The sequence below is a fragment of the Tripterygium wilfordii genome, chromosome 7 (genome assembly GCF_013401445.1).
Source record: "Tripterygium wilfordii isolate XIE 37 chromosome 7, ASM1340144v1, whole genome shotgun sequence".
Lineage (NCBI taxonomy): Eukaryota > Viridiplantae > Streptophyta > Magnoliopsida > Celastrales > Celastraceae > Tripterygium > Tripterygium wilfordii.
In genome coordinates this window covers 15,863,703-15,883,939 of record NC_052238.1, presented here as the reverse complement: position 1 = coordinate 15,883,939, position 20,237 = coordinate 15,863,703, and the positions used below count along the sequence as shown (strand labels likewise).

At 36.2% G+C, this 20,237-nt stretch overlaps 3 protein-coding genes across 4 annotated transcripts; 1 reads left to right on the top strand and 2 right to left on the bottom strand.

Annotated features, from left to right (window-relative positions):
• Positions 1-38: 38 nt before the first annotated feature.
• Positions 39-8,012, bottom strand: LOC120002266 (hippocampus abundant transcript 1 protein-like). The gene is made up of 14 exons (XM_038850954.1): positions 7,669-8,012; positions 5,123-5,234; positions 3,603-3,715; positions 2,980-3,102; positions 2,694-2,899; positions 2,149-2,224; positions 1,969-2,055; positions 1,790-1,870; positions 1,629-1,661; positions 1,350-1,403; positions 1,226-1,267; positions 812-890; positions 667-737; positions 39-506 (listed from the first exon to the last, which is right to left on the bottom strand). Exons 1-14 carry the CDS (start codon positions 7,837-7,839, stop codon positions 408-410), a joined length of 1,347 nt encoding a protein of 448 aa, XP_038706882.1. The 5' UTR covers positions 7,840-8,012; the 3' UTR covers positions 39-407.
• Positions 8,013-11,329: 3,317 nt separating this feature from the next.
• LOC120002656 (histone-lysine N-methyltransferase SUVR4-like) lies at positions 11,330-14,350 on the bottom strand. Its single transcript, XM_038851415.1, has 6 exons — positions 14,195-14,350; positions 13,270-13,842; positions 12,356-12,618; positions 11,696-11,762; positions 11,560-11,610; positions 11,330-11,422 (listed from the first exon to the last, which is right to left on the bottom strand). Exons 1-6 carry the CDS (start codon positions 14,348-14,350, stop codon positions 11,330-11,332), a joined length of 1,203 nt encoding a protein of 400 aa, XP_038707343.1.
• Positions 14,351-17,127: 2,777 nt separating this feature from the next.
• Positions 17,128-20,138, top strand: LOC120002127 (probable polyamine transporter At1g31830). 2 transcript variants are annotated; one of them, XM_038850730.1, is made up of 2 exons: positions 17,128-17,235; positions 18,228-20,138. In XM_038850730.1, exons 1-2 carry the CDS (start codon positions 17,140-17,142, stop codon positions 19,668-19,670), a joined length of 1,539 nt encoding a protein of 512 aa, XP_038706658.1. In that variant the 5' UTR covers positions 17,128-17,139; the 3' UTR covers positions 19,671-20,138. The 2 variants fall into 2 exon arrangements, with proteins under 2 accessions (XP_038706658.1, XP_038706659.1); XM_038850731.1 differs by having other exon boundaries at positions 17,154-17,492.
• The last annotated feature ends 99 nt before the right edge of the window (positions 20,139-20,237 follow it).

Sequence of the window (20,237 nt, the reverse complement as noted above, 5' to 3'; positions counted from 1 at the left end):
GGTGTTACCGCTTGAGCAGTTTGAAGGAAAGGGTTGCAGAATGTTCAACTCAGTATCTTCACTATCTTCAATTCATTTACATAGATATTTACGCACCTAATTTAGTTTGTGAAGAAATACTACAAATATGTATATGATATGAATACACGAGTCCAGAGCCAAGGCAGTTTAAGAATCAAATGCCCCGGCTTCCGGTATAAAACCATACTGCTTCTTAATATGCGTTCCGGTTTTCTATAAGCTCCCAAGTTTTATTTTTGATTGGAGACCCAGCTTGTGCATTGTGCAGAGTATCACACTAATATACCTGGTTGTATTCTATCTGCTGCTAAATTACATTCTAAGATTGCTTCGATGTCTCGAGAGGGTCTACAAGAAAGCAAGTACCATATCGAATTTGGTTCAGACTAGGGAGAAGCTCCTTCTACATCATCCTCAGTTGCTGCTGACTTTGTGCTTGAAGTTGGAGCAGCCCTTATGATACAACTTTGAATGAAAGCGATTATCTGCAAGAGTTAATGCATGATATTGGAAGAAAAAGCGGTCACTATCTTAAGAACCAATGAATTAATGTTTGAGTTTCAATGGTAGAACTGATTAGTCAATCTTTTGTTATGCAATGTGACCAATTACAAAGTCATAGTCAATCAGAAACGAGCTTTTTACCGTCGCAAGTCCAATGCACATGATACTGAATCCAGGGAAATAGAACGGCGCTGCTTCAGACAAGAACAAAGCTGAGAAGGAAACAAAGTTAGTTCTAGCTATACAAGTTCATTCAATTAATTCAGGAAAAAAGTTCTGAAAATACCTGTGAGAGGACTAAAAATTAATGGGGCAATAATGTTGGCAGAGGAACTTATGCCTGAAATGCATCCCTGAGCTTTCCCCTGATGTAAGGTTCAGTCAAATAAACAGGTATAAAAATAACTACTGGTCATGTGGACATAGAAATTATGATAGGAAAAGATGGTGCAACTCTGGATGGTCCTATATATACATACACTCTCCTTCATCCAGTATGATTATCAGAAAATTCAATCAGAGGAAGCTTGAAGTTCGTACATTTCTAAGATTAAGGTTGGCCTGAGTAGATTGTTTTACGTTCTTGAAGAGTTAAACGCTTTCACAGAAATACAACAGGTTATTCTGTAATCTTTAAGTTATCATACAAAGATGTAAACTGTTATGATCAACAATTAGAAGTGCTCTTTGGTGGACTTACTTGTTCGTTGGGCCCAACTTGTTTCGATGCAATGCTTCGTAACTGTGTGATAAAAAATTCAATCAGCAAGTACATGTACATCCATGATGAAGCAAAGCCTTTTGAAATATATGGAGCAACTTACACTTGGAGTCACAATAACTTGAAAACCAGAAAACAAAGTAACCGCCAACGGAACCTGCCCACAAGAAAATGGTTCTTTTAAGAATTATAATCATATGAACTACAAACTAAAGAAAACTCAGGATCATTTGGAGTTACGAGACCCCCATCAAAGTAATAAATGAAATATATCAGATTCAGCCATTCAGGATAAATGCAAGACAGAATTTCTCGACCATAAGAAATAATTATAACATATAAGAGGGGGGTTTGAAAGTTGCCAGAGTTGAAGAACAATTACCCATGCCGACCAAGAAATGCTGTAAATTATAGTCTGCACAAAAATATATAGATATCTTCACCACTTTCTTTCAATGAAATGATTACAGACATTAACACGAAAAGAGTCTCTGGAAATATGATTCAAATTTATATGTAGCAGACTGAATTTATGGCTCATACATTTACGCTGCCCAATAAGAGACCTATTGAGAGTAATCTTCCCTCTCCCATAGCAGGTACCAAAATGGGCATTAGAACCAACTGAAGGATTCATGCGACCAAGAATGACATCAGTTGCTACAGTTGAAAATTTTCATCGAATACAGCTGACTAATAATAGGGAGAGGGCAAGCGTTAACCTGTGACAGAGTCCCTGCAACTGCCATAATTAGCATTAAGTCAGCATACTGATTTTTGTCATATTGAAAACGGGCCTTCAAGAAGTACTGCATTGGACAGTCCATCCAAGGTGATAGAAAGATAATTTCATCGGAAATAGTTTGAACGAAAAAAGGGATAAAGAAACCACTGAAAATTACCATTAAAGAAGACATCATCCCATTTTCTGCAAGACTTTGGAAGAATGCAACAACTGCTACTTGTGATAACGTGACACTGCAAAACAAGATATTTTTCGTCCCGGTTTAATTATCTCAGACCTTGGTGAATGGAAAGAATATCAATATAAGTGTAACATCATCTTCATCCGAGCCTTTATCCCCAAAAGTTTGAGGTCAGCTAAATGAGTTTTTGAGAAAATCAAAGAAAATCCACTGTGTATTCGTTTCCATCATTCGTTTCTATCTAGGATCATGCTTTCATAATTCTCTCGATACATACAAGTGTAACAAGTCAGTATAATTGTGGTGAAGTTTCAGCAACTCTTATTAAGACAGTCATATAAATGATGCAGTGATTGACCACGTCAACCCAAGAAGAATAATAAAAGCATCGTTCTCAAGTGATAAGAGGACCTAATCAGATATCTGCCCTTTAGTGCTTAAAAACGTGATTAATGCTACTGGGTTACCAATTGAAATTGCTTATCTGACAAACCCAATTGAGGGGATATAGGCACTCATACCTACTCTTCAGCAAGCAGACAAGATCTCCAACTGATGGAATTTTCTTGAACACAGGTACATGCCTAGGTAAATCACAATCAATTTGTGCCGAATTATCCGGTCCTTCCTTCAAGATTGGCTGTGTGAGACCATTACCGTTTGCTATGCTTTCCTTAAGAAAAACTCTCATGTACACAGCAGCAGCCATTGAGACAAACGCGGCAACCTAAGTTTCCAAGGAACTAAGAATGTCACAAAAGAAAGTGGAGATTAATCCCAACTGAGAAAGTGACTCAAGTGTATAACCTGGAATGCCGAAGCTGGAGAAAGGAAACGAGCAGCTAAGGTTCCACAGACAAGTGCAGCTGAGATCACACCAGATAGAATTGCAAATGCCGATGCCCTTTTCCCCTCTGAAATCCTATCTGCCTGAGAAACAGCAGTAATGACAAAATTAACTTTAGCACATCAAGTTTTATATAGACCAGAACAACAATGACAAACCTTACTTCAAAAATCATCTTTGAAGTTATGTACATGAACAACTTGTATTATTGTTCACTATTAGGACCTAAAGCTACAATTTTGTCGATATTTTTCTTCTTTCCCATGCATATCACGTATCTTTTCTTCCATCCATAGTATACCTACTTTTAGGAAGCTATTTCAACTTTCTTATGCTAAATTTTCAGGACCAAATATGGATTAGAACTAAAAATTAGTCAAACAGATTAATCTGGTGATTTATAAAAATAACTTGGATTTGGGGTTTTGAAAATAGAATGAACTCTTAACACCCATTGACTCCATTTTCATTCATATTCCTCATTCTTCAAACTGCTCAAGTGGGTCAACCGAAAAACCAAAAGAAGTACAAAAATGGCAGTAGTAGAAGCGAATGGTGAAGAGTTTGAGGAGAAAATCATTACCACATAAGCAAGAGCGAGGCAGTTTGTGCTGCCTTCGGAGACCATAGCAGTGAGTATCCTGAGCACATAGTAGGCATAGAAGAAATTGGTTTCCCTGCTATACGCCAAAATCACTGCACAACAAACAAAAATAAGTAAATAAATACAATATGGGCTGGAGCACGGATGTTTGGCCCAGTTGTCTCGAAAACGACAATTCAGGCCCAATAAAATTACATGGGCCAACGTTTAATGGTTGCTAGATACAAGTAAGGTTTGAAGCTTGGGCTTTACCTATGTTCGGGCCCACTGGGCCAGCTATACCTAGAAATTATTGATTAAGACAGACCATTGTTTTGGGAGGGCACGATTTCCACCTTGTCCCACTTCAGACCAACATGCACACCATTAGGGCAAATGCAATGGTGAAGTGGTATTGGGCCAACAAAGATGTTGTCTTTTGCTGATGTGATTGTATTGTAAAATGTGTTTTGCTTATGTGGCTGTATTGGGATAAGTGTTTTGCTGATGTGGATGTATTGATATTTAATGTTTTGGTGTAATTTTGTTGTGGATAATATGGAGTAATGGAATGTTGTTGGGTTGGGTGGAAAGAGAAAGTGTGTGGGAAGAAAAAGTGTATAGAAATTTGTGTTTTGCTGATGTGGCTGTATTAGAATACGTGTTTGACTTGACTTTTTGTGTAATAGAGGTGGGACCGGGCCAACAAAAATGTTGGCCCAGTAAATTGTTTCTTATTGCATTTGCCCTTACCAATGAGTGGTGGGCCGCATATATATAGGTAGATAATTTTTGTGGGCCCACAATGCACTTTCTTTTCTTCTTTTTCTCAAATGTGATAATTATATTTTGGATGATTAAGAAAATGTTCGAAAATCTAACACAAACACTACAAACATATTTTGTCCGTCTTGGACTAAGAGTGTGTTTGGATTGAGGGATTTGTAGGGAAGAGAAAGGAAGGGAAATAGAGTTTCCTTTCAATTCTCTTTTTTGGATAGTTTATTAAAAATTAACGGGAGGGATTTGGGAGGAAGATTTCATTAAATTTTTGTTAAAATTCTTTCTCTCCAAAATGGAGTCATTTGGAGGGAAGTGATTACTAATTAAGTCGTTTGTAAGTTAAATATCTATTTTACCCTTGTACATAATATTTTAACATAAAAATAAGGATAAATTAGTAAATTAAACAAATTTTCTTTCCTCCTTTTTTTTATCTATCCAAACATGGGAGATGGAAAAATAGTCCCCCTTCCCCTCCCTTCCCTTCTCTCCCCCTCTCCTCCCTTCCCTTCCCCCCAAATCCCTCAATCCAAACACACTCTAAAGGTCCTTAGGGTTTTGTTTTTCTTGAACCGACTTCATTAGTTCTTAAGGCCATAAAATGCATTGATTGTGTGAGAGAGACTGAAACTTGATTTATATGTCACACGGTTAGATTATGTCAAACCGACATGGGATAAAATTTTAACAGAAAAGGGAAAGGAAAATGAAAAGAAAAATATAGAGTAGATGCAAACCTAGAGGAATAATGGAGAGGGTCAAGGGGAGTGTGAGCAAAGCTTTCCTTCCATACACGTCTGATAGATTTCCAATTACTGGCATCATCACCACCGTCCCCAATCCTATCACCTGCAATTAATTAACAATTTTTTAAATTAAAAATCTTTAAAAAAATTTCAATAAAATTTATATATGCATGATTGTAACAAGAAAACCACAAACAACTTAGATGACACTCATGTGTGTGGTATCTTATAGAGCTTTCGAGTTCGAGTCTCCCCTCCTCTTCTCCTATATTAAAAAAAAAAAAAGAGGACCATGCATACTTATTTTTTTTAAATTGCATGAGATATTATTTGGGACCTATTTGTCTTTCTGGCCAAGCATGTTTAGAAAGCATTACTCCACCCCATCTGAAGTCATCTACTCCACCTACCAGAAAGCTTATCCAACATTTAGATCCGATTTTAACTAAATTATTTGGTTTACTCAAACCATTCCTACTTGTTCGATTGTTGCAGAGAGTTTTTAGATATCAAACGGACCTCCCAAAAGATAATTAACATCACAAAAAATGACATGCATGTACATCGGAAAACACATAATAAGTTCTTTTAACTGTTATAATTTGAAGAAATTAATTGTGCGAGATGAGAAGAAGAAGGTAAAAAGGGGAATGATAAATAGCTAAGAAAATTTAGCTCAATCCACTTGAAATATTACTCATGCTCTGTTCCTAAAAAAGTCCACGTGACTTTTATCATTCAAAAGACGTTCAATAAATTTGAGGGTTATTGTCATCTATTTTGCTCTTTTGGCTATTGGGATTTTGACTTATAATCGACACGAATTTGGAAACTCCACAATTCTTTAAAGTTTGCTGAAGAAAAAAGTCGGGAAAATTTCAAAACATAAAAATATGGTGTGATGTAAAACATCTCCTAAATCAATGCATTCAAATTGTAGAAACTACAATTTCAAATGAATTGTGGAATCCCTAAACCCCATCAGTACCTCAAGATAATTGGAGGATAAGGGTCCACTCTCCATAACTTTTATGTAATGTCCTTGGAAGTGACATTGGAAAGTGTACATATGTTGGAATATTAATTAATTAATAATATCAAATTAAAAACGATGAAAGGTAGTTCTCCAGAACACTCTTCTTGACTTTTTAGCAACTATTAGTGCGTTTGTATATACTTATTCGATGTTCTTTTCAGATTTAAGACAAGGAAAAGAAAAGCTAGCAAGAGTGAATTAAACGCTAATAATCTTCTAAAAAAAACAAAAGAAATATTTTTCATAATGTAGAAGTCACTCAATTGCCCATCAAATAATTGATTGATAAATTTCAGATCATATGAAAGACCCCACAATTTCATGGGTCAATTAAATCTGGGTTGAGATCCAATGCAAGAAGATAACATATATAGGATGCCATTAATATACGTTGAGCTGAGTTGGGCAAAGTCCCATTTCGTATATGGTAATAAAACTTGAACAGATGACTTTTTATTGGTATTAAGAGTTGTTGTACGTGGTCAAATACACCATCTCAGCCTAGCTGAACCGTTGTCGAAGAAAATAAACAAAGTATAAAGAAAGAGAAAATAAACAAAGTAGAAAGAAGAAAAACAAAGTATAAAGAAAAGAAACAAGTATTACTGGATTAAAGTCACCACATGTCAAATATTCAGTTGAACATGCACACCACATCAGTGTCATTACGTGGTGTGCAGTGACGACTGAATATTTTCTCCAAGTTGGAGGATGAGAGTCCACTTCCACAACTCGTGTGCGTGTGTATGTGAGACAAACCTCCCAACTTGCAAGTTGCAAGTGACACTGAAACTTGGAGAGAGGTCATAGCATGGAATTTGGGTACGTAGAGGCAGCACAACAGTGAGTCATGCAAAAAATAGTTACCAAAGTGTACATAAATCAACCACGTGTGCCGACCTAGGCTATACTACGATACTCAGAGAATTGGACAGTGGGATATTGTGTTGGAATATTAATTAATTAATAATACCAAATTAATAACGATGAAAGGTACTTAGACAGACCAGTCTTCTTGACTTTTAGCGAGTACTAGTGTGTTTCTTGAAACTTCTTCCACTAATTGATAAATTTCAGATCATATAGAAGACCAGATCAACTGAGATTTGGATAGAGATCCGACCTAATACAAAAAGATAACGTAGGATAGGACATCTCAACCTGGTTGACCCGTTGTCGAAAGAAAAGAAACAAGTATAAAGAAAAGAAAGAAAAGACACAAGTAGGAGGAGACTCTAGTTGTCTTCAAAGTTCACTCTTGTTTACACAAATCCCCATGGAAAATTATTATGATTTTTGTCCAATTATATGCTCAGTATCAGAAAATAAAAGTAATTCAGACCAAATTGTGCAGTAACAGTAGTCACTTTAGGAAGAGAGAAAAAAAAGAAAAAATATTTTAAGAAACTAAACCCAGGAAACCCATTTTGCAAATTAGGGGAATTAACAAGCTTCAACAAAAAGATGGAGAGAGATAGAGGGATATGTATGAGTGACTTACTGCTTGTTGGATTCCGGTGAGGTAAATGGCAAGGGAGCATTGATCTTGAGCAGGACAAACAGCGGCGATGGTGACATCAGTAATTGCCGGAATCACAATGAAAGTGCCAAAGCTAGACAGGAACGCCGTCACAAAAAGGTGGCTCAGCCCTCCTAATGCCTTCTTTTCCATATTATCTATCTTCCTCTTCCCAATATATTTTGAATTGGATTTCTACAATCTCTCTCTCGATCGATATGACTACTAGTTACGTGTGTACTTGAAGTCTTGAACCAAAACAAAAGAGTAGTACTACTGCTACTTTTTTTTATGAAGGTGGTGCATTGTCGGTAAAGAAGAAAAGTGAGAGAGAGAGAGAGAGAGCAAATGCGAGATTCATGATGGTGCTTCCCAATTATTATATGTTTTCAATGTCGATTCAAAAGGCTTGATGATGACAAAATAAGTGGCCCAAGACCCAAATCCTCGTAAGAAATCCTACGGCCCAAAATATATTGGGTTTGAAGTGGGACAATGTCAGGTCACTACCCATTAATACTTTTAGACATTCATACATGTTCATGTTATTATTTCAAATAATCATGTAATAAACAAAACCCTTGTTTTATTTTTTGCTGGAACAAATGACCTACAAAAACACAATACTAGAGTAAATGACTTTAAAAAACACAATACCAAAACATTAACATTATAATGTGGGTAAATATTAATTTAATATTAATTTTTACAAAACAGTAACATGATGATGTTACTGTTCGAAACAATAACATATAACTGCATGATTTCATATCTGTACTAAAATTACATCTCAGATCTCATACTACATCATAAATCTAATAAGATGAAGATGAAGAATGATAAATAATAATAATAATAATAAGAAAACAAAATAGATCTCTCCAAATCAATGATGTCAGGAAAATCGAATTGATAGATGATACGAAGAGACGATTCTATTACAAAAGAATGGAATCAATCACAAAATAAAATTACGTACAAAATCTTCCTCAAAATGGAAATGTTGCATAAATCAGGGAGTATTTGAGAAGAAGGGCAAAATAGAGATATGAAATTATTAAATAAATAAAACTGGCACTTATAAGGAAAATATGTACTTATGTGTAAAGTGTTTTTTTTCTTTGATCTAAGTATTCAATTTTCATGAGATGGGCACTAATATGTCATTTATTGTTTGAAGATGTGATGTGACTTCAAGTGGCCCAAATCATATTGGGCCTTGAATGCTGCAAACCAAACATAAACAGGCCCAAAATTTTGAATGAGAATTCAATATTTCAATCAATGGATGCCAATTGGACATATAATATCAATTGGCGTATCATATATAATAGGATTAGTCTCTTCACCGTGTCTTGAAAATGATACATATTCCACACGCTTTTGGAATTAATTTATTGTTTTTTCATAAACAACTATCAAGACGTGTAGTCTCACATCGAATTGAGTGGCATATAAACAAATGTACAACTTTTCTCTCATAAATGACATGTTTTCCGGGCCTAAATACTTTGGATATGATCCAAGAGAGCAAATCCGTGTTACCTTTGGATACGATCCTAGAGAACAAATCCGTGGTATCTTTGGCTCAGAACAAACAATATCACATTAATATCATTTTGATATGTGTTAGCTGGATTTTCTAACTTCATCTCCTTTCGTGTACTATCTCATATAAATACATAATTAATTAGTGACATGCAGGTTCTGAAGATGTGACTTGTAAGAATTTTTCCATAGTTAGACCGAGTGATCAATGGTTGGATCATAGAAAGTTAAGTTAATTGAGAAATTAAAACAGAAGACCTATATACCTTTCAAAAAAAAAAAGAAAGAAGGGAAGACATATATAGCAAATGATTAGAATGACAGACTAGCTTGACACAGATCACAACAACTAATTAATAATCAAGAACAGGTGATTGATTTCCCATTGAAATTCTCCTCCAAATTAGTATTTGAAGAAGATAATAATACTATTATATACAAGTTAGTTTTCTCTTTGATTCCAACGCAGATATAGGCATTGCATGTGAGCACATAGATCCAGCTCATTTCCACATACATTTGTTAACAAAAGTCAACAATATCGCGTTAAACCCTAATTAAACCTTTTGTTTTTTAATTACCGACTTCATTAAGATTCTTGGGCAGTTATGATATAGATATATATATATAAGACCCATGATTGCATAAGCTCTTGACACACAAAGAAAATGGAGTTGAGAGTTGCAGAAGGAATGCTGTTGAGAAGCGGAAATCATGAGAGGAATCAGAAGAGCAGTAATAGAGTTGAAGCAATTGCTAGTCAAGTGAGAGGAGGTGGTGGTGTTGTTTTGAATCATAGTAATGAAGATGGGAGTGTGAGGATGAAGATAATGGTAAGGAAGCAAGACTTGAAGCAAGTTCTTGATGTAATCGACAAATGTGCAGGCACTACGACTACTACATTATCAATGGAGCAGCGATTGAATCTGCTGCGAAGGAAGCATCGTTTGAGAGCCTGCAGCAAGGAGAGTCGGAGCAGGGAGGGTTGTTCGTGGACTCCGACGCTGCAAAGTATTCCGGAGGATTTTTCAAACTCCGGAAAAAACTTAACCTGAACGTAAGTATAGAGATTAACCGGCTGAACGAATAAATTTGTATTGGAACGATCTTGATCCCCTACTAAGCATGTTCTAAGATGTTCTCTTTTTCTTTAACTTATGTCATTGTTAATTAATAAGAACTCCCAATAGAATGGAAAAGTTGAAATGTCAATTAATCCATCATTGAACGGGTGAACATTCTAATGTGCATTACTCGTCATACATATGTTGAAAATCTAAGCCCAAACTCAATCAACCATATTGTTTGCTCTCGGATTTGTTATTCTTGACCCTCTCCTACATTTGTGCGGTAGGTTATGTCAAACCCAACAAATGGACATGTAGAGGGGCTATGTCCAAATGGATTGAATCTTTGCTTGGATACCATGTTTAAAATCCAAGCCCAAACACATTAAAGATATTATCCGCTCTGTGTCATGGGCCCGCACATAATTCGTTCTTCATACACCATTGTAACTGATTCTTAAGCCCAAAAACGATCGTTATAATTGATTCTTAGGCCGTCCTTATGTGAAAGGTGCAAGACCTTTACTTGTATACCACTCAATTTTACTAATTCGATGTGGGATACTAGTTTAAAATTTTCTTATCATGCTATACATAGGGCTTTTGAAAAGTAAGATCATCTTCTTCTTTTTGAGGGAACTTGGATCATGTATGCGAAGATGCGCACACACACACACATAAAAAAGCAGACTTTGACGCAGAATGAATTATTTCAATTTTTCCTCAATTTCAATATTATTTCGTATATATAATTAACTACACAATAACCTCAACACGAAGCTACTTAATTATTTAAGACAAACAATTAATTCTCAAGTGCGGATGCCTGTAACTTATCAGTTACAGACGGTTGCTTGAATGATCTCTGAAAATAAGAACTGTAGTGAGGTCCACTGTTTTGAAACTCACTGTTACACACAAAAAGTGGATGTCTGTAACTTATAAATTACAAACACCCATATAAGAGCCGTCTCCTAACTTATAGGTCATGGACGCTTGTATAAGAGCTGTCTTGTAATTAAGATAGCTTATGCTTTTCTGTCGCGACAATATGGACTTCCACATTTGCATTTGAAAGCTTTCACCGGATGAGTTTTATCATCAAATCTGATACCATAATCCTGCAATCACAATATTAATTAGATTAATCATCGGCTTAAGCCAAAACATATATACTAACAACATTAATTCCTTTTTAGTTATTGAATTTGAAAACCTATGAGAACTAAAATTTATATATATATATATATATGTTTACCCAAGTCAACTCTTCCATTGCTTCCACATTCCTTGTTGTGAAGAAAGCAAGCTGTAATAAGGAAAATAAATACAATTTACCATAATGTAGATATTTTATAGAAAAAATTATAATTGATAATGCTCAAAAGTCATACGTGATAGTAGTGATGATCTGGAGTCTCTATTTCCACTGGTATCTCTATCAAGTTCGAATCATGGCATCTAAGCAAACAAAGACAAAACAATGTTCACGTAGAAGTTGAAATTGGACGAAAAAGTTCAATCAAAACTATATTCATAAATGTTCCTAACCATAGAATCAACAAACAAATTATAGATAATGATAATTCGGATAGGTTAGTGCATGCTATGTTCACCTGTTATGAGATAACAAGATGCTGAGTGTTCCAACGATCGGTGTAGAGGTACCTCGACAAATATACATGTTCTTGTTGGAGAACGAGTTAATTGAATGTAACCGCCATGTGAACTTTACATGGAGTAACACCACATGTCATGTCAAGTAAAATTCTCAACGATTGTGGTTGCGTAAATACTCATATTAGACCCGAGGCATTAGGGTTGTCTTATGCATGAGATGTTATCATCTTGATTTTACAATGTGTTGCTTACACTAATCATGCACGTACGGTTGGTTTTAGTGTTTAGTGCTGGCTGGCTCCTTACACAAAGTTCATTGTCTTTCTTCTACAAAAACATAAGAATATAACCCTATGTCATATGGATTCATGAAGTTGACCCCAAGTTATTCGAGATAGATTCTTTAATGAAGATGAAGATGGTAGAGATGATACCTGTGATTTATAAATCTAGCAACATTACCAAACTCAGTTGCATCCAAACAAAGAGCCTCTTCATCTTTCAAAATTCTCTCCGAATTCCAATCTGCATCTAGTAATACTGGATAGGTATGCTCTTTTCCTGCTCTTCTTTGGTTTCGCTCGTGCAGTTCTAGATTGGTGACAATCTCTCCCACATACTCACAAACAAAACTACCTTTCTTCAAGGCATGGAGCGATCTAACTCCCCAACCTTTCCTTTCATATGTTTTGAATACCTAAAAAACCAAGTAGCATGTACAATATTAAATTACATACATGTCAAGACTATATCCCACATCGAAATGGCATAATCCAACCAAGTGGTATATAAGTAAAGTCCTAGCATGTTTCACACAAGTGACGCCTTTTCTGGATTTAAGAACCAATGATAACAGCCAATGAAGAACAAATCCGTGCAGACTAGTCACTCAAAATGGACAATATTCTTGATGTGTTTGGGCTTATATTTCCAACAGGATATCGGAACAAAGTTCCGGTCAATATGGTGTGGCATTAACCTGTTCACTTGTTGGGTCTGGCATAACCCCAACAGGGAAGTGCGGGGGAGTGTCAAGACTATATCCTACATCAGATTGACATAACTCAAACGAGTGGTATATAAGTAAAGTCCCAACATCTTTGACACAAGTGACATGTTTTTTGAGTCTAATTGAGAACCAATGACGACGGCCCATGAAGAACAAATCTCAGAACGAACAATATCCTTGATGTGTTTGGACTTGGATTTTCAACAATACATAACATCCAATTACATGGGGATGGGGAGCAGTGAGGCCCTAAGGGACTACCTAGGGTCGACTTATATCATACCAAGTGTTTAGTATAAGAAATTGTCACGTATCAAAAATGAAAAGATCGAAGATTACCTGTAGATTAGCTCTGATCCCTCTTTGAACAATCCGATTTCCACACTTCTTACTACATCCACATTTAGACCAGCACTCCTTTATAAACTTTCTGCATAAATGGCCTTCACATTTCTTCCTTCTCTTGCCTCTTTCTAATGGGCATTCTTCGCAATAGTAGTAGTCCTTCCTCTTAGGTTCCCAAATCATTTCAATGTACTCATCAAGAAACTTCTCATTGAGCAAACCCTCTCGAGTGTAAGCAAACACACCTCTAGTTTCACAAGCACATGCGCATGGCAAATCCGATGCCAAACAATCCCCAAAACATTGTGAACAACAATTGTCATCGGATATCCGAGCAAGTGAGAAGTTTACATGAGCGTCTTTGTAAACTATATTTTCAGCAATGTAGAAGAATTTGGGCAACTCGTTGAAGCCATCAAGATCATTGGCTAGAGAGATTTGAACACTTTCTGCTCCTTTGGTTATGTCGCCAATATGGAGAGGATAGTTGTTTTGAGTAGCCATCGTGGAAGATGAAGGGCCTTTGGGTTGTTCTTCCAAGCACTTTTCACTTAACCCATTGATGATCTATCCTAAACAAAACATGAAAAAATAAAATTAAAATTAAGCAGGAGGAGCTAAAGCATTCAAAACCATTTGGGTGATAGTGTAGCGGTGAATCTCTATAGGGTCAAATCATATGGAGTCAGAAAGTCCTAAGAGGAATATTCTTATGACCATGTGCTGGGTTTTGCCTCAACTTACTCTATTGATAGGTGAAAAACTTCTGCGCGCATAGGCTTGATGGTTCATGTTTAGATTCATTTTGGATGTTCAAAATGCAATCTTGTATGGTGTCGTTATTGGTTACTAAAAAAAATGAAAGCATTCTATATTAAAGCTAAATACTCAATGACATTTGTAAAATACATGTACGTACCTTGGAAATATTCTGATTAGGGTGGACTGATTTGCCACTATTTGGGAAGATTAGTTGTTTCCCAGAATACGGCAGGGGATTATAATTGTTGCAGCCTCCAAAATCTCCATCAAAATTGGATCCGCTTGAGAAATCATCACCCCCGTTAATCTCCATGGTTCCATACACATATATGGTTATATATATACTCCTCCTTTAATTTGCACAATATATATCCAACATTCTTCCCCCTGCATCCATATAAGAGTTTGAGCTATCACATAACAAGCAAACATAAATCATAAATAATCAAGGAATGGATAAGTTATTTGAGAATATATAGGCGTGAAAGAGGAAAATAACATAAATCATGAGTAAATCAACAATGAATAGAAATCAAATACATGACGACAAAAATACTTATAATTTATAAATATGGATGATTAAGAAAGAGAAGACAATTGTAGTTTGAAAATCACGAGTAGGTCAGATGACACTCATGTGTGTAACGTCTTATAGAGATATCGAGTTTGAGCATCTCTTCCCCTTCCTCTACCCCTGTAATAAAAAAAAGAAAGAAAGAGAAGACAGACTTACCAGTGACTGACTGTTGAAATAATCTTTCGAAATTGAGGAAACCAATGAACCCTAGCTGGGTGGTTATAGGGATTTGATTTGTTCTGTGGTGATTATTCAATCAGCGGCTAACTCAACTGCACATACATATATAAACCTGATTGGGATTAGTGACTCCCAATCCGCAATGCCAAACACGAGTGTTGTGAAATTCATGTATCCGTAATTAATATTTATTCTATATAAGGGGCATGCCTATTTCTATCAACAAACAATCTCTCCTCTTCTAGAAAACAAAACACTCTTCTTATGCTCACATACAATAATGTTTGGCGTGATAGGTTTTATTATAGACGTACTAAAGAAGCCAATTGATTTCACCATATCTTAATTTATAGACATATTTAAAAAAATCGATTAATTAATAGGGATCGGCATCGGATAGAGCCGGCCCAACCCGAAAATATAAGACCCAAGCTTGACTTGGACCAAAACTAGGATTTACTATTCGGGCCGGGCTTGGAAGGAAAATAGAAGCCCAGCCTAGGCCCAAGTGAGTCGGACCTTGAGCTGGGTTTCGGCACAATGATTCTTTCCTCTTTCTTTTTCATCTTAAAAAGTTGCACAAACCTGAACTCTTATAGACTACCCAAAATTCAAGAGAATGAAATCCTTAATCCAACTCAAAACCTAATAGAATTTTGATTTTATAACTAAAAAAATGTCAGGCCCGTGGTTAATTTCCTCAAGGAATGGCCTAGGCCTTACTCGATGAAGGACAATCTGGTCTGAACAAAAAATTCAACTTTAAGCCAAACTTCACAAAGGTTGTACCAAAACACATGTGGATAGGGGCCCGAAAATGAAATAAACCGACACACAAACTAGGATTCTACAAGAAAATATTAGAACTCTCGATCTTGGGCACCCTACGCCTTAAATCCAAATAGATAATCAACTAGGTTACCACCAAATGGTTGACCAAGCCTTTCATGCCGGATGCAATTACGATCACAAGCACCTTATCTGTCCATGCTGAATCATCTTCATCGAGTGAAGGTATGCAGATTGATGTTTAATATGTTACAAAATTGGAACATAGTACTAACACATTCATCCCAAATTCAATTGTTTACATGTACGCAAAGTGTGGTGATGTCCAGATCCAGCAAGTAAGTATTTTGATGAGATACCGTGTAAGGATATTATTGTTTCATGGAACACCATCATCATGGCTTATGGCATTCATGGATTTGGTAGAACTTCCATCCAATTATTTATGCGACGGAGGGAAAGGGCATGCACCAAACCGGCAAACCCAATGAGATCGCACTTCTGTTTCCGGCATGGGCGATGGAGGGTGGGAATTCGTGCATGTATAGTTTCAAACTTACAATAAATAATGTAGTATGACTGCATCACCGTAATCTCACGATCCCAAGTAAACACTAAGGTTGGGTTTGTCAGAACTTATTTATTGTCAAAATAATCCAGCTTATGAACTGTGAAAAATAAATTAACTTATAATTGTGAAATAAGCTCTTAGGTATTTGGCGAAATTAACTTACAACATAAGTTAGTTTATGCGCTCTAAAAAAATCTATTTAAATTTAATGTCAAAGATAAAATACATTTTTTATGATATTATATATAATATTATTTTAATAAAAAATTAAAAAAACATAAATTCTAAAATAAATTTTAATTTGAAACTTAATTTTTTAGAGCGTATTAGAACTAATAACTTATTAGCTTTCTTACATGTGTTTGGCTATAACTCGTTTTAGGGGTATGATAACACCAGAGAAAATCTTCAATGATGTGTGGACACGTGTGATGATACTTATAGATCTTATCTATTAAAAAAAAGGGCAAACTATAATATTTTTTCTCTCTTAATTTCGTCCTTCACTTATTAAAATATATCTATTTTGTATTTCAAGTGGGAGAGTGGTCGGAAAAATAAAACTTGACATCTATTTGACATATTGGAGTAATTGTAGTTGGTAAATTTGATAAACGTGAACGATATTATCCCTAAACTATTAATGTCTGACACTTTTAGAGTTTTTGTGCTTAAACCATGCAACAAAATAGTTTAGAGATTTTGAAGACTTAGATATTTTGGAGATTTTATGAAATGACAGGTGTAAAATTTAAGCTAAATGCGATGATAAGTGTAGAAATTACATCAATTGAGATACCACGTATGATTTTTTTAATGTCGAAATCATTTCAGAGATGAACGGAGGTACCTTTGATTCTTTGAATAGTTGAGGGACCATTTTAAGAGTAAAAAATGTTTAAGGATAAAAATGAAACCAACGACATAGTTGAGGGGTAAAATATATATTTTTGTCAAAAAGAAAAAAGAAAAAAGAAAAAAGAAAATGCTTTTACGATTGCAATATCTAGATCGTCGGCGGCAGATCGATCCGCTCCAATCCTCGTCTCTGCGTCGGTCTCTTCCTCAAGGTGAAAGAATGGTATGGTTTACTGCGATGATACTTTGGAAGGCGTGTTTAGTACTGTCAAATCTTGAAAGCTACATGTGTCCCACTTATTTAAAGACCTTATTATCATCCTGACACGCAGCAAAACAGAACCGAAACCTTTAACCAGGGTCGTCTCTCAATCAAGACCCAACTTGTGATTCCCTTCATTTTGTTATCTCCTTATTCTTTATTTCTACAAAAACTACAGCTTTTGAATTGAAGTAGGGTTCTCAATTGACAGAGTAGAGGTAAAATCTCTTTTGATTTCATTCGTGTTTTTTCTGATCTGGGTTTTTGTGTTGTTTAAGGTGGGGTAGAATCGTGTCTGGTTTTGCATTTAGGTTCGTTTATTTTCCAATAACGGGAAACATACACAGTAAAGCACTTAATCCTGGATTCTGGATTTATCGGTGGTGTTGATTTTTCTTTCTGTTGTTGTTTGGTGCTGGTTAATGCTTATTGACCTCCTGCATTGAGTATGATCCTATGTTTATCCAAATTGGGGATATGGGTATTTTAATTTTTGTAATGTTAACTTTCTGTTGACTGGAAATGTCTGATAAGATGCAGAAAACTTGGGAATTTTTCAATTGCTATAAAACATGAAGTTTATATGGATTGGAGTGTACAGTTGATTCAAGCTTTGCTTTATAAGTTGGAGAAGTTTCAATTCAGCATATTGAGCTCAAAAGCTGTTAGTGAGCTGCTTGGTTCAACTGTATTTAGGACTTTGTCGAGCTTGTGTCTGCTCATGTCTTCTTTTAGCAGTTGAGCTCGTGTCTTCTTGAGAATGAGAGCAGTGTTATATGCTTTACTAAGTGTGTTATTTGGTGTGTTATCTAACATGACTTTTGTTCTATAAGAACTGTATCTTTCATTCCCATGATTCTCCTTTATGGATATCAGCCTTCCTTTTGAACTTAGAAATACTATCTCGTTTTTCTGATCATCTTAATCTTTAATTGATCGATATTGTCTCTCAGAAGCAGAGGAATTCATTGGCTAAACTAACATCTGCTCAAATGCCGGAGTCCAGAAATGTCGAGTATGTGGAGTTGGGGGAAGGTTCTTCCCCCAAGTTAGAGAAGCTCCCAAAAGTATCAGTCATCCCACTTGTTTTTCTGATCTTTTACGAGGTTTCTGGAGGGCCATTTGGTGTTGAAGATAGTGTCCAGGCAGCCGGCCCCCTTTTAGCGCTTCTTGGTTTTTTGGTTTTCCCATTCATATGGAGCATTCCCGAAGCCTTGATCACTGCAGAAATGGGTACTATGTTCCCAGAGAATGGTGGTTATGTAGTGTGGGTTTCAGCAGCATTGGGTCCTTACTGGGGCTTTCAACAGGGCTGGATGAAATGGCTTAGTGGTGTTATTGATAATGCACTATATCCTGTTCTATTTCTAGACTATCTCAAATCTGCAATTCCAGCATTGGAGGACGGTTTCATCAGGATAATAGCAGTGCTAATTTTAACGGCTGCTCTCACTTACTTGAACTATAGGGGTCTGACCATTGTGGGATGGGTTGCCATACTATTGGGGGTTTTCTCACTTCTTCCTTTTGTCTTTATGGGAGTTGTGGCTATTCCGAAACTGAATCCTTCCAGATGGTTGTTGGTAGACACAGGCAACATAAACTGGGGTTTGTACTTAAATACCCTGTTCTGGAACCTTAATTACTGGGACTCTATTAGTACTCTTGCGGGAGAGGTGGAAAATCCTGGTAAAACTCTTCCAAAAGCTCTCTTTTATGCTCTTATCTTGGTTGTATTTGGGTACTTCTTCCCTCTTCTGATTGGTACGGGAGCCATTCCAGTTGATCGTGATTTATGGTCTGATGGGTACTTCTCTGACATTGCTAAAATTCTTGGAGGTGTATGGTTAAGATCATGGATTCAGGTGGCATCTGCTTTGTCAAACATGGGTATGTTTTTAGCTGAAATGAGCAGTGATTCTTTTCAGCTTCTGGGGATGGCAGAGCGTGGAATGCTTCCAGAATGTTTTAGCAGGAGGTCTCGACATGGAACTCCTCTTACTGGGATCTTATTCTCTGCCTCTGGAGTAATTTTACTGTCGTGGATGAGCTTTCAAGAGATAGTAGCTGCAGAGAACTTCTTGTATTGTTTTGGAATGATTATGGAATTTATAGCATTTGTGAAGCTACGAATGGAACACCCAGCAGCATCTCGGCCTTACAGGATACCTATCGGAACAGCGGGATCAATACTGATGTGCATTCCTCCAACCATCCTTATCTTAGTGGTTTTAGCTATTGCTTCCTTCAAAGTCATGGTTATCAGCATCATTGCCGTGATTATTGGACTTGTTCTGGAGCCTTGTCTCCGTTTCTCGGAGAAAAAGAGATGGTTCAGCTTCTCCAGGGATTCTGTCATAGTAGACTTTCATTCTGTGAACTACCAGTCATCGTGACTGTCCTGTATTTATCTTTCTGCTTTTGAATGGAACACTAGTCCTTTACCTTTTCTTTGACTATGAACATAGGGATGCATATTTAGCCAATTATTATTCAGAATTACTTTAGTTTTCATGAAGATATCAGGAGCGGACATGTGGACTTGTGAGAACTGCTTGGTATTCAGTTTCTAGAACTACATGAAACTCACATGCATATGAAAGTGGTCCACTTAGCATTGTGGTAGTTTTGATATTGCTTTCAATTAAGAACACTGTAGAAGTGCAGAACTGCTAATTTACAGAGCTTTCGCTATATGGCAGGTCCAATCAGGTTCAATTTTTTTGAGTGTGTTAGCTAATTAGAAGGTTTGCTTCTCAAGTTTTGAGCAGTTGACTATGTCTCATATGAACATATATCAAATGACATTGTGGCTACCATGAAAGAATTCTAATTGGGAACCTGCATTTCAAGTCTTTTTAATATTTCATGAATAAATTAGATTGCAGACCTTGACAGTAGCCTTAATTTGAATTTTGAGGAGTTGCATTTATATATTTATTAGGTTTGAATTGTTGCGTTTC